The sequence below is a fragment of the Aotus nancymaae genome, unplaced genomic scaffold (assembly GCF_030222135.1).
Source record: "Aotus nancymaae isolate 86718 unplaced genomic scaffold, 86718_ANA_hifiasm-v0.15.2.pri h1tg000030l, whole genome shotgun sequence".
Lineage (NCBI taxonomy): Eukaryota > Metazoa > Chordata > Mammalia > Primates > Aotidae > Aotus > Aotus nancymaae.
The window spans coordinates 23,747,626-23,760,769 of record NW_026988443.1 but is presented as its reverse complement, the minus strand read 5'-3'; the positions used below and the strand labels follow the sequence as shown (position 1 = coordinate 23,760,769).

The 13,144-nt window shown below is 43.8% G+C and overlaps 1 protein-coding gene and 1 long non-coding RNA gene across 3 annotated transcripts in view; one reads left to right on the top strand and one right to left on the bottom strand.

Annotated features, from left to right (window-relative positions):
• TANGO6 (transport and golgi organization 6 homolog) overlaps window positions 1–13,144 on the bottom strand; it is a 242,417-nt gene that overhangs the window by 36,574 nt on the left and 192,699 nt on the right. For both annotated transcript variants that reach the window (XR_010344863.1, XM_064383227.1), the window contains exon 17: window positions 4,956–5,069. Coding sequence is in view for 1 of the 2 variants with exons in the window: in XM_064383227.1 (XP_064239297.1) it covers window positions 4,956–5,069 (114 nt within the window). In the remaining variant the exon portion in view is untranslated. The remainder of the gene's footprint in view (window positions 1–4,955; window positions 5,070–13,144) is intronic.
• The window catches only part of LOC105706768 (uncharacterized), a 46,910-nt gene that overhangs the window by 11,407 nt on the left and 22,359 nt on the right, over window positions 1–13,144 (top strand). The gene's annotated exons all lie outside the window — the stretch shown is intronic.

The window sequence follows — 13,144 nt, the reverse complement described above, 5'->3', positions numbered from 1 at the left end:
AAAGCTGCTCTGAGAATTATCTTTTAATACAGAAAAGCAAGGGAAAGAGTTTCAATATAAAATGCTGCCATACTTAGACACTACAAATCCATGTGCAAAGTTACCAAATATTTCATAGTTCTTCTAAGAAGTCAACTTTCAATAAACTATGTAGAGGGCTGCAGCATAACATAGTTACCTTGATAAATCAACCCCCAATCACTCATTTTTTTAAGATCAACTTTTTTTTCCACCTATATATATAGTCAATTCTCGTTATTTGTGGTAGTTATGTTTTATAAAATTGCTGTGAGTGCTGCATTAGCAGATATTGAACCACTGCTCCTATGGGAAATATAAGGTTAGGGTCCTGAGAGCCTGTGGTCACACCAAATCACTTATTTTTTTTTTTCTTTACAATAGAGTCTCGCGCTTGTCACCCAGGCTGGAGTGCAGCTGTGCAATCTTGGCTCACTACAACCTCTACCTCCCAGGTTCAAGTGATTCTACTGCCTCAGCCTCCCGAGTAGCTAGGATTACAGGCGACCACCACCATGCCAAGTTAATTTTTGTATTTTTAGGAGAGACAAGGTTTCACCGTGTTGGCCAGGCTGGTCTTGAACTCCTGACCTCAGTTGATCCGCCCACCTTAACCTCCCAAAGAAGGTTTTGGGATTATAGGCGTGAGCCACCACACCTGGCCTAAAATCACTCATTTTTTAAATCTTTTTTTTCTTCTCTGTTCTTCACATTAGATAATTTCTACTGCTCTTTCAATTCATTTATTCTTTTCTTGGTTAATTCCATTTTGTGATTAAAAAAAAAAAAGCCAGTTATTGTAGTTTTTAGTTCTAGAACTTCCATTTGTCCCCGCCCCCATTTTTTTTTTTTTTTTTTTTTGAGACGGAGTCTTGCTCTGTCTCCAGGCTGGAGTGCAACGACGTGATCTTGGCTCACTGCAACCTCTGCTTCCCAGGTTCAAGCAATTCTTGTGCCTCAGCCTCCTAAGTAGGTGTGATTACAGACACGTACCACTATACCCAGCTAATTTTTGTATTTTTGTAGAGACAGTTTCACCATGTTGGCCAAGATGGTCTCAATCTCCTGATCTCATGATTCACCTGTCTCAGCCTCCCAAAGTGCTGGGATTACAGGTATGAGCCACCATGCCCAGCCCCATTTGGCCCTTTTTAAATCATTTCTATTTCTTTTCTGAGATTTCCTATCTTTGCAGAAATGTTTTTCCCCTACTTCATTGAGGATAATTATAATATTTGCTTTAAAATCCTTTTCTGATAATTCCAACATCAGGATTACCTTGAGGTTGGTCTTAGGTGATTTTCTTCTCTCTAGAGAACATGTTCCATTTTCCTGGTTTTTCCTATATTCAGTAATCTATACTGGGTTGTCTTTATATTGGGTTGTATATATGAGTTGTATCCTGGACATTATGAATGTTTAATTATTTAGAGTTCAAGACCTGAGGGGTCAATATGGTGAAAACCCATCTCTACTAAAAATACAAAAATTAGCTGGGCATGGTGGCACGTGTCTGTAATTCCAGCTACTTGGGAGGCTGAGGTAGGAGAATTGCTTGAACCTGGGAGGGAGGTGGAGGTTTCAGTGAGCTGAGATCACGACACTGCACTCCAGCCTGGGTGACAGAGCGAGACTCTGTCTCAAAAGAAAAACAACATTGACAATACTCAGAATAAACAAGTTACTGTGCAGAGCTCTAACTCAGGATGAGCTGGGTAGTTAAGCATAGTTTCCTCATTCTGTCACTCAGTTCACCTCTTAACTCTGAGGCCAATAGTAAGCACAGTTCTGAACATTTCTCCTCTACTGGGTATTCCTAGTAAATTTATTTTTCAGCAAGGGTAATAAGGTAGAATGAGTCTAAAAGGAGTTCCTTCTGGCTTCTACTAGACTTCAAGCTATATAATAAACAGATACAGTCATAAGGCCAAAACAAGGCTGAGCAGAGAAAATAAGTTTTTCAATAACAAAGTGAATGTAGAGCCAGGAGCAGTGGCTCAGTTGAGGTCAAGAGATCGAGATCAACTTGGGAAACATGGTGAAACCCCATCTCTACTAAAAATACAAAAATTAGTTGGGTGTGATGGTGTGAGTCTGTAATCCCAGCTACTCAGGAGGCTGAGGCATGAGAATTGCTTGAACCCACGAGGCGGAGGTTGCAGTGAGCTGAGATCGCACTATGCGCTCCAGCCTGGGCACAAGAGTGAGATTCTGTCTCAAAAAAAAAAAGTGAATGTGGTATTTCCCTCCAATGTGGATATTGTGTTGACTGCACAAAACTCTGGATACATTCAAATGGGAAAGAGGTAAAAACTGCCTCATGAGTTAGAGCTGTTGTTTTCCCTCTCTGATGCCAATCTATCTCCTGAACCCCTACCTCCTTTTCCAGCTGCCACAACCACAGAGGCCCTTGGCTGATGCATCACAAGCAACAGAATTCACTGAAACCTGGTATTATCTTTTGGCACTCCATAGCTTGGGAGACAGTGATTAGAAGGAGAAAAACATAGAACTTCATCAACAGTATGGCATTTTCACTTCAGCTGTTCCTGGGGGCAAAACAGAGCCATAAAGAGAAACCCTAGATTGAAAGCTTTGTGGTTATCTCCGCTTCTCATTAAAGTGCCCCTGATTATAATCACACCTACGATTACAAGATTTAGCACACCTGGTCTCAAGGATGCACCAGGAAGAGGAATCATCTGTTCATCCCTTCCCATTTCCTTTTCTTTATTCACTAAGCACAACTTATAAGTTTTAGTGAGTACAGACTAGAGACGGTTTGGAGAACAGGGGGAGGCTTTTCATTCACATGGGTTTTCAAAGTGACAAAAATCTTCCATGGCCACAAATTATTTTAGCACTTGTAAGACAAGTAGTGTTGCTTTCATTGGCTACACACAGATGTGAGAAATCTGGGTAGAGTTTCGACTTCTTCTCTGACTTTGCTAACCAGACATTTTCCTCTGCTACACACACACACACACACACACACACACTCTCTCTCTCTCTCTCTCTCTCTCTTTCTGGCTCTGACTCTTGCTCTCTGGCTCTCACTTTCACTCTCTCACTTAGTAAGGGTGTATGCACTTACAGAGTCTTGCTCTGTCACCCAGGCTGGAGTGCATGGTGTGATCTTGGCTAATTGCAACCTCCACCTCCCAGGTTCAATTGATTTTCCTGCCTCAGCCTCCCGAGTAGCTGGGACTACAGGCGCATGCCACCACACCTGGCTACTTTTTTGTATTTTTAATAGAGACAGGGTTTTGTATTGTAGGCCAGGCTTGTTTTGAACTCCTGGCCTCAAGTGATCTGCCCACCTCGGCCTCCCAAAGTGCTGGGATTACGGGAATGAGCCACCGCACCTGGCCATAGAAGTTTTTATGAGTCAGTCAGATCTTCTCCATATTCCTTTGTGTTGCCACCCCAATACCCATTTTCCGTCATCTTCCTTGCTGAATAAATTCAATTTTATTCAGAGTAGCAATGTGCTAATTAAATGCATAGGCAGGCTCCCTTGCAGCTAGAAACAATTATGTGACACAGTTTTGGTCAATGAAACAGGACGTCTCCTGGCACGGGGGCATCTGGGAAACTAAGTTCCCCAAAATGGGAAACAAAAGCACGAAGGGCTACCCTTCTCTTATCTTCTTTCTTACTCATTTAAAAACATTCACAATGGCCAGAGCTGCAGCAGCGATCTTGTAGCCATGAGGCAAAGGCCACAACAATTATAGAAATATTGGCCCTGTTGATATTGAGCTGCTAAACAGATACCAACTACCTGCATATTTCTTGTGATGAGACAAAAACAAATCCTTACTTGTTTAGGCCATCACAGTTGAAGTTTATGTGATTTGTGGTTGAACATGCTCACATTAGATAAGCTCATTCAATCCAAACCTTAACCTACACGAGGCAGAGGAGAAGGGGGGGAAATGCAGCTTAGGGTAAAGCACTATTCCCAAAGCACTGGGAAATCCCATTGCCTCACTATTGAGCTGCACCAACAGCAAGTCGCTATGTAAAGAGAAAATGTGGCTGTGAAGGAAAGAGGGGATAATTACTGAGTCCATGCCTGTACAAAAATGGCATCAGAAACTTGATATGGTAACATTCTAGGATGAATAAAGCCCACATGTGTGATAAAACAATCACTTTTATAATGGCTGCACTGACACTTGGTTAAATAACGATGTGTCAGCCACAGATGAGCATTGTGGATACTGGGTGGTGAATTATTAATGCAAATTTTTCACATGAAGTCAACTGGGAATGTATTTCCATTAAAATCAAAAAGAAAATTAATTTAGGGGTCGCTTATTCTCAGCATACATATGGTTTTATATACATATATGTATACACACACACACACACACACACACACATTTTCTTCCTGTATTGGCCATACACTGGGGAGAAATCCAGCCAAATCCACTTGAAGAAGGAAGAACATTTAATTTATGCAGCAACTAACATGTCACAGATTGAACTCAGCTAGAAAGGAAACATCTTCAATGAGGCCCTTTAGTAATTCAACACGAACAATTTAATGAGTCAGGAAGGTAAGTCACTCAAGTTCAGGCTGTAGAGGCAGGGCGAATGTGTTCTAGCTAGCTCATCTTGGAGCCTGCTGCTGAGGACAACGCCAGGATTCAGGGCCTCAATCTGTAACTTCGTGCTCTGGTTTTTCTCTAGCAGTTAGTATATTGTTTGGCCAATATGTTACTGAGGTAATGGAGACATACACTGAAGATACGAACAAGGTCATTTTCCTGCAAAAAATCCCTGTTGATGGATTCATTTGCATGAGTCCATCAAGGGAAGAGGTTTGAGGTCTTCCCTGGTAAAAGGAAGATTGAGAAATAGACAAAAAAAAAAAAAAAAAAAAAAAAAAAACAGAGAGATGGAGAAACTGCAAAGGGCGAGAGACTGACCTCAGTAGCTTTCTGGCTGAGTCCCCGAAGCAGCAGCACAATCACATGTATGGCAGCTCTGCGTACTTGAACTTCACTGTCTGTTTTAGCCACAGCAATCAGGCAAGCTGTTACCTAGGAGGGCGAAGGAAGATGAAGTTGATAAGAATCAGAGTTGCACAATTACCTATAACCTTTCAAATGTGTTCGACTTACTACACATTCGTCAAAAGCCATTTGGCTTAGAGAGGGCTGGAGAGCTGCTTAATCCTCAACAAAGAGGGTGAGCTCTAGTGGGAGAGATCTTGATGCAGTCTGGCTTTTCTGGTAGAGGACAAAATCTGGTTTGGAATTCAAGAATATGGTTAGAGAGTGGGAAGGAATATGTGTACTATGTATTATATATATTTTTTTTTTTCAAGATGTAGTTTCACTCTTGTTGTCCAGGCTGGAGTACAATGGCACCATCTCGGCTCACCACAACCTCTGCCTCCCAGGTTCAATCGATTCTCCTGCCTCAGCCTCCCAAGTAGCTGGGGTTACAGGCATGTGCCACCATGCCCAGCTAATTTTTTTTTTTTAAATTACCTAGGCCAAATCTTAAAGGAGTCAGTTGTTTTTTTGTTTTGTTTTGTTTTGTTTTAATAGAGGCGGGGTTTCACCATATTGGCCAGGCTGGTCTGGAATTCGTGACCTTGTGATCCACTGCCTCAGCCTCCTAAAGTGCTGGGATTACAGGCTTGAGCCACTGAGCCCAGCCTAATTTTGTATTTTTAGTAGAGATGGAGTTTCTCCATGTTGGTCAGGCTGGTCTTAAACTCCTGACCTCAGGTGATCCACCTGCCTTGGCCTCCCAAAGTGCTGGGATTACAGGTGCAAGCCACTGTACCCAGCCTATTTGTATTTTTTAAAAGGTAAGGCCAGATGCTAATATTGCCTCAAAAGTGGGAAGAAACTGTTACTTGTCCCCCTTTGAGAACATCAAATCAAAGGAAAAAAGATGGTCCAAACCATAGCTGCTTCTAGAGACTGAGGATCATGGGGATTTAGCTAAGGAGACTTCAGAGTTCAAGGCCTGGCATGAATGTGAATGTGCCACTGATGAAAGTTTTAACCTAGGGATACAGAAATACAGAAATATTCTAACTGATCTTCTTCAGCATGTCCAGACATTCCAGTCCTACAAATGTAGTGTACCCGCAACGTGAGTCAGCAGGGGCCACTTTCAGAGACTCCCTGAATATGGAATAGGTCTTTCTGTGCTCAATTACTTTATGTATTTTTTCTGTTTTGTTTTGTTTGAGACAGGGTCTCATTCTGTAACCCACTCTGGAGTGCAGTGAGGGCTCATTACAGCCTTGACCTCCTGGGGGCAAGTGACCCTCCTATCTCAGCCTCCCAAGTAGTTGGGACTACAGGTATGCGCCACCATACCTGGCTAATTTGTGTATTTTTTGTAGAGATGAGGTTTTGCCATGTTGCCCAGCTGGTCTTGAACTCCTGGGCTTAAGCAATCCTGCCTTGGCCTCCCACACTGCTAGGATTACAGGTGTGAGCCACTGTGTCCAGCCTGTGCTGTTACTTTTTTTTTTTGAGACAGAGTGTTGCTCTGTTGTCCAGGCTGGAATGCAGCGGTGCAATCTCAGCTCACTGGAACCTCTGCCTTCTGGGTTCAAGCAATTCTCCTGAGTAGCGGGGACTACAGGTGCGCATCACCATGCCTGACTAATTTTTGTATTTTTAGTAGAGATGGGGTTTCACCATGTTGGCCTGGCTGGTCTCGAACTCCTGACTTCAGGTGATCTGCCCTCCTCAGCCTCCCAAAGTGCTGGGATTACAGGCATGAGTTACTGTGCCTGGCCAATGGTCAATTAAAGACCATACTATCACAGGAAAGAAAGACTGGAAATTACTTGCAAAACTGTTATATAGTTAATTATATCATAAAATCAAACAGCTGAACGTTAACAGCCACTGTGCATGCCCCTGTCTGGCTCCTGGTAGGCAGAAAAATGTTTTAAAATCTCAATGAAGAGATACAATTAACAATAACGACAACAAACCTTTCTGAGGCATTCAGGTAAGATTTACAAAGAAAAAAACAAATTTTGAAAATGTGACCAATAGAAGCAATAATCTGAAGGCATGTCTAACTTATTTAGCTGGTCTCTCATAATCATTTTGTGTTTTTTTGAGACAGGGTCTCACTATGTCATTCAGGTTGAAGTGCAGTAGTACAATCTTGGCTCATTGCAACCTCTGCCTCCCAGGTTCAAGTGATTCTGGTGTCTCAGTCTCCTGAGTGGCTGGGACTACAGGTGTGTGCCACCAGGCCTGGTTAATTTTTTGTATTTTTTGGTAGTGGTGGGGTTTCACCATGTTGGCTAGGCTGGTCTCGAACACCTGACCTCAAGTGATCTGCTTGCCTCAGCCTCCCAAAGTGCTGGGATTACAGACGTGAGCCACCACACCTGGCCTCTCACATAATTTTGTTATTGGACTTACTGTGTGAGTATATTTCTTGGCCAGTAGTGGAAGGATATCTAATTATGATAGGAAAATAGCCAGACTGTGTTTAGAAACACGTACAAATAGAAATCATGTTTAAAGAATGGTGAATATGACAAGAACAAGGGAGGAAATGGGCTTGTGCAGATATTTATGCAGGTTGTATTTTTCACAGCTTTCAAACAGTTGGGGATAGTTTAAAGTATCTAATTAATCAGTGATGGCAGAGAGATTAGAATTAGCTTGTTCTTAAGTATAAGTGCATCTGTGATGCGCTGGCATTTAATCAAGTTGTGCATCTATTAGACAAACATACAGCTTGCAAGTGAAGGAAAATCCCAGAAAGTTCAACCCTTTGGGGGCTGTTTTCAGTAAGACCCAGCAAGCTATTCTGCCTTTGACCTGGGACCCCTGACTCTGAGGCCAGCAGTGGCTTCCATGCCTCTGGCATTAACAGTAGAAGCAATTCAGTCCTAAGAGGAATTCCTTGGGCAACTTCCAAACAGGCAACAATATAATAGCTACCTCCACTTTCAGGTTTTAGTATTTACAAGGCAAGAACTGAAACCAGAGAAACAAGTTAGAGCTAGGTCTGAATCCCTCTCGACACAGGGAAGTAAAGTTTATTTGGTCTGATAGCTAAATTATGGAAGGCAGCCCAAGGCCATGGACCAAGCAGAGGCTTTTAGGCATTCTGCCTGCTCCCCTCTACGTTTAGCTTTGGGCCCCTGCTTCCACGTTTGGCAGACCAAGCCTTCCTGGCCTAGAACAGTGCTGGTGTCTGCCTTTGTCACCTCTGTTCTGCCTCTCTCCGCTAAGTGGGTCATGCTTACATCTCAGCTCTCAGTGTAAGGCCGGCTCTCACAGTTGGGTATTTGGGCATTAATCCCACAGTTGGGATGTCCAGGCAGAAGAATCCTGCCGGGAAAAGGGCTTTCCCTGCAAGGCCAATTCTTTTTTTTTTTTCTGAGACAGAATCTCACTCGGTCACCCAGGCTGGAGTGTAGTGGTGCGATCTCAGTTCACTGCAACCTCTGCCTCCAGGGTTCAAGCAATCCTCCCTCCTGCCTCAGCCTCCCTAGTAGCTGGGACCATAGGCACGCAACCACCATGCCCGGCCTTTTTTTTTGGAGACAAGGTCTTGCTCTGTCACCCAGGCTGGAGTGCAGTAGTGTGATCTTAGCTCACTGCAGCCTCAACCTCCCAGGCTCTGGTGCTCCTCCCACCTCAGCCTCCTGAGCATCTGGGACTATGGACATACAGCACTATGCCTGGCTATTTTTTGTAGTTTTTGTAGATATAGGGTTTTGCCATGTTGCCCAGGCTGGTCTCAAACTCCTAGACTCAAGTGATCTGCCTGCCTTGGCTTCCCAAAGTGCTAGGATTCCAGGCATGAACCACCATGCCCTGGTCAAGGCCAGTTCTTGAAACCCTGTACCACCTTGAAGGTATGACTGAGAGAGGAGCTGGTTATGACAAGCTTTGCTGAGATCAGCTGGAATAGCCTCCTGCTTGCTACGAGATGTTAGTGACTTACGCACCAGACTCTACCAAACCCATCTGCAGTCAGCCATCCAGGTCAATCAGGAAGAAGCCTGAGAACAGAAGAACATTTGGGAAACGTCCTCAACCCTTCTGTCACCAGGACCAAATCCTGTGAAATGTATAATGGTCTGTCACGCAAAATGCTTTTTGAGCATCAGAATTTTAATATGGTCTTATGGATATCATCTAAAGATAAGACCAGCCTTTTTCTGTTCAGGTCAAGCTCCCATAACTAGCTTGTAATGCTGCTCTCCTGCAGACCAGTGGGACAGATCCCACTAGAAGTGGGAAGGATATAGGCCACTCTTTTCTACATATCCAGGCTGGAAAAGTCAATTCATGGTTGGTCTCTCACTTCCAACCCCAATGACATAATCAACACTGAGTTCTACCTCTAAAAACCTTGGTGAGTGATAGAGAGATAAGATAAGGTCTTTACTAATTTATGAATTGATGTAAAATTTCTTTTTTTTTTTTTTTGAGACAAGAGTCTCAAAAAAGGCTGGAGTGCAGTGGCGTGATCTCGGCTCACTGCAATCTCTGCCTCCCAGGTTCAAGCAATTCTCCTGCCTCAGCCTCTCAAGTAGGTGGGATTACAGGTGCGCACTACTACATCCAGATAATTTTTGTATATTTAGTAGAGACGGCATTTCATCATGTTGACCAGGATGGTTGGTGTAATATTTCTATTCCCTAAGTCCTCTCAGGGGCAGAAATTCATTCTTTTTCTTTTTTTTTTTTTTTTTTTGAGGCAGAGTCTCTGTCACCCAGGCTGGAGTACAGTGGTGTGCTCACAGCTTACTGCAATCTTTGCCTCCTAGGTTCAAGTGATTCTCATGTCTTAGCCTCCTGAGTAGCTGGGACTACAGGTGTCTGCCACCATGCCTGGCTAATTTTTGTATTTTTAGTGTAGATGGGGTTTTTCCATGTTGGCCAGACTGATCTCAAACTCCTGATCTCAAACGATTGCCCACTTTGGCCTCCCAAAGTGTTGGGATTACAAGCGTGAGTCACTGCGCCCAGCCAGAAATTAATTCTATGTGATCCTTTTGTCACCTGCCTTGAGTAAACCATACCATAGAAGGCTTTCTCTTCACTGGCTGAATCAGTAAATTATGTCCCCTTCTAAAAGCCATCCAGAGAGAAAGATGATGATTGCTTTGGAAGCATTAAAGGTCAATTTCAGCAATTTAACACTTAATAGGAGCCAAGAGAAATAAGGAAAATCATTACTCCCAAAACAGCTGGCATACACCAAGCATAACCAGAACTATATAAATAAAGACAATACAAATGGCAAGATTACCAAAAATTGACTTTGGAAAATTCCAGGCGAGAAGCTGCCAGAATTGAGGTATGTATTGAGGAAGCATGACTAATTTTCCAACTGTATCTTCATCCATTTTCCTAAGGCTTCCTTTGTTAAAGTTCAGTTGGTTTGCTAATGGCCTTTGGGAGGCCGAATGTGGGCAGATCACCTGAGGTGAGGAGTTCGAGACTGGCCTGACCAACATGGAGAAACCCCGTCTCTACTAAAAATACAAAATTAGCTGGGCATAGTGGCACATGCCTGTAAACCCAGCTACTTGGGAGGCTGAGGCAGTAGAATCGCTTAAACCTGGGAGGCAGAGGTTGCAGTGAGACGAGATTGTGCCATTGCATTGCAGCCTGGGCAACAAGAGCAAAACTCTGTCTCAAAAAAACAAAAAACAAAACAAAACAAAACAAAAACCAAAAAAACAAAAAAAACCAGTTGGTTTGCTAACTTGCCTGAAACTTTACTATCTGTAAACCAAGAAACCTTAACAGCAAAGACAGTGTGGCCAATCATTCTTAGGAGCCTGGCTTACTCAACCTGCCATGAAATAAACCATGGCAGATACTTAGCTTCCTTGGAGTTTCTCATAACATCTATCTGAAGCCACATGTCAGGAGTGTACGTATCCTCAAACTGTACTGGCAAAACTGAAAATAAATTCAGGTCATTCAGTGAGATCAGAGGCAGTAACTTTGTATCAGCCCTCAAAGCTCAGGTATGTGGAATTCTAGGCACCAGGTTAAAAGGAGACTGGACTTGTTACCTGGAGCACGTCTTATTTGCTGTACTGAGGACAAGCCTCTCACTGTGGTTCACTTAAATCATATTTAGTTCTCATAGAGAGTAATAAAGATGAAAGAACCTATCAAGATTTGGTTTTAAGCAACACAGACAAGAACAAGGAGAAATTGAAAAAAAAAATGGGCCGGGAGCTGTGGCTCACGCTTGTAATCCCAGCACTTTGGGAGGCCGACACGGGTGGATCACGAGGTCAAGAGATCGAGACCATCCTGGTCAACATGGTGAAACCCCGTCTCTACTAAAAATACAAAAAAAAATTAGCTGGGCATGGTGGCACGTGCCTGTAATCCCAGCCTCAGGAGGCTGAGGCAGGAGAATTGCCTGAACCCAGGAGGCGGAGGTTGCGGTGAGCTGAGATTGCGCCATTGCACTCCAGCCTGGGTAACAAGAGCGAAACTCCATCTCAAAAAAAAAAAAAAAAAAAAAGAAAAAAAAATGTTCTTTACAGGTTAATTCTTGACATCAATAGAGAGGAAAAACCTGAATTCCCAGTACAGTGACTGTGGAAGGGTTGAGCCTATACTTTATATTTCTTCTCGACTAGCTGGCACCATCATAGCAGACAGTGCCCAAATCTGGACCACCCAATAGTTAGGATAACTTTCTTCAGATGCCGAAGAGCTACAGCCAGAGAGGAAGGGCACTGATACCCTCAGACCACATGTCGTTAGAAGGAATTATGGTGGCTGGTTTGTTCAATTTCATTTTCTTCTGCTTATTATTTTTAACAGGTTTACTTCACTTTATTCTTCTTGTATGAAACCTTATGTTGTAGCCACAGCTGGAGCCTTGGTCTTCTGCACAGAGACTCTGGTATGGGTCTTGTTGAGATGGTCAGTGAATTCCTGACAGGGAGGCTTGGGGAATAGTCTCTGTCCAGAGGTTGGGGGTCAGGCAGATTTAGGTCCTGGAGATGGCATCAAAGGTGGCCTTGGTGAAGTTGCCCAGGGTGGCGGTACAGCCCCTGGCTGAGGTGTGGCAGCTGTCAATACTGGCCATCAGCAGCAGCATCTTAGGCACAGGAGTCAAGATGATGCCACTGTCCCTGGGGGCAGGGATAAGGTGTACTAACCCAGAGCTACAGCAGCCTGTCACTGTACAAGGGGCGGTTAGGGCTTGCTGATCTTGTTCCCCCAGTAATCTCTCCACATAGGGACAATAGAAAGCTTGGCCAGGATGGTGGCCCCTTGGACAGCAGCAGTTACCTCCCTGGAGCACTTAACACCTAGACTGATGTGGCCACTGTAGTTCCCAACAGTAGCAAATGCCTTGAATCTGTTGCGCTGGCCAGTGCGGATCTGTTTCTACACAAGCATAATTTTCAAAACCTCATCCATGAGAGATGCCCTCTGAAAAAAGCCAATGATACCACACTCGTTGATGGGCAGGGAGAAGAGACAGGTCTCCAGGGACTTGATCTTCATGTCCTTGATCAGGAGGCCCAGTTTGGTGATGAGTATCCACTTTTTGTCCTCAGCTGTGCCTCTGTGAGTTCCATAGCCTAGGGTCCAGCCTTGACCATGGTTGTGAGCCCAGTACTGCATGCTGTTACCAAAGCCTCTGAGGAAGCCATGGCAGTTTCCCATTCTAGGGCCCTTAGGGCCTCCAGGCCTTCCCACTACACTGGCATCATCCTCCAGTTTGGTGATTTCTTGGAGAAGAAGCTATTCAATTTTATACCAAAATAGATTATGCTTCGCCTCTTCCTCTGCCTGGCTAACGTTGATCGACATAACCTTCTTGATGTCTTGACAAGTTAACCCAAGGTCCCAGCTCTGGGTCCCTCAGTGATTGGTGCTGCCTCTATTATGTCACTCCCACCCACTGTCTATTTACTTCTCTGCATTTCACACATGCTACTGAGACTTCCTTAAAGGAAGAGATTGAGTCCTTTTTCTGTGTCTTCTAGCATACTTGGGAGATAACAGATGCTCATGAAGGAGAATTCCTTCTATTTGCAAGGACAAGTTTCTTAAAGCTCAAGTTCCTTCTCTACCAGCACACTCTGGAGCTAAGCAATTTTGAGACTTCAAAGAGC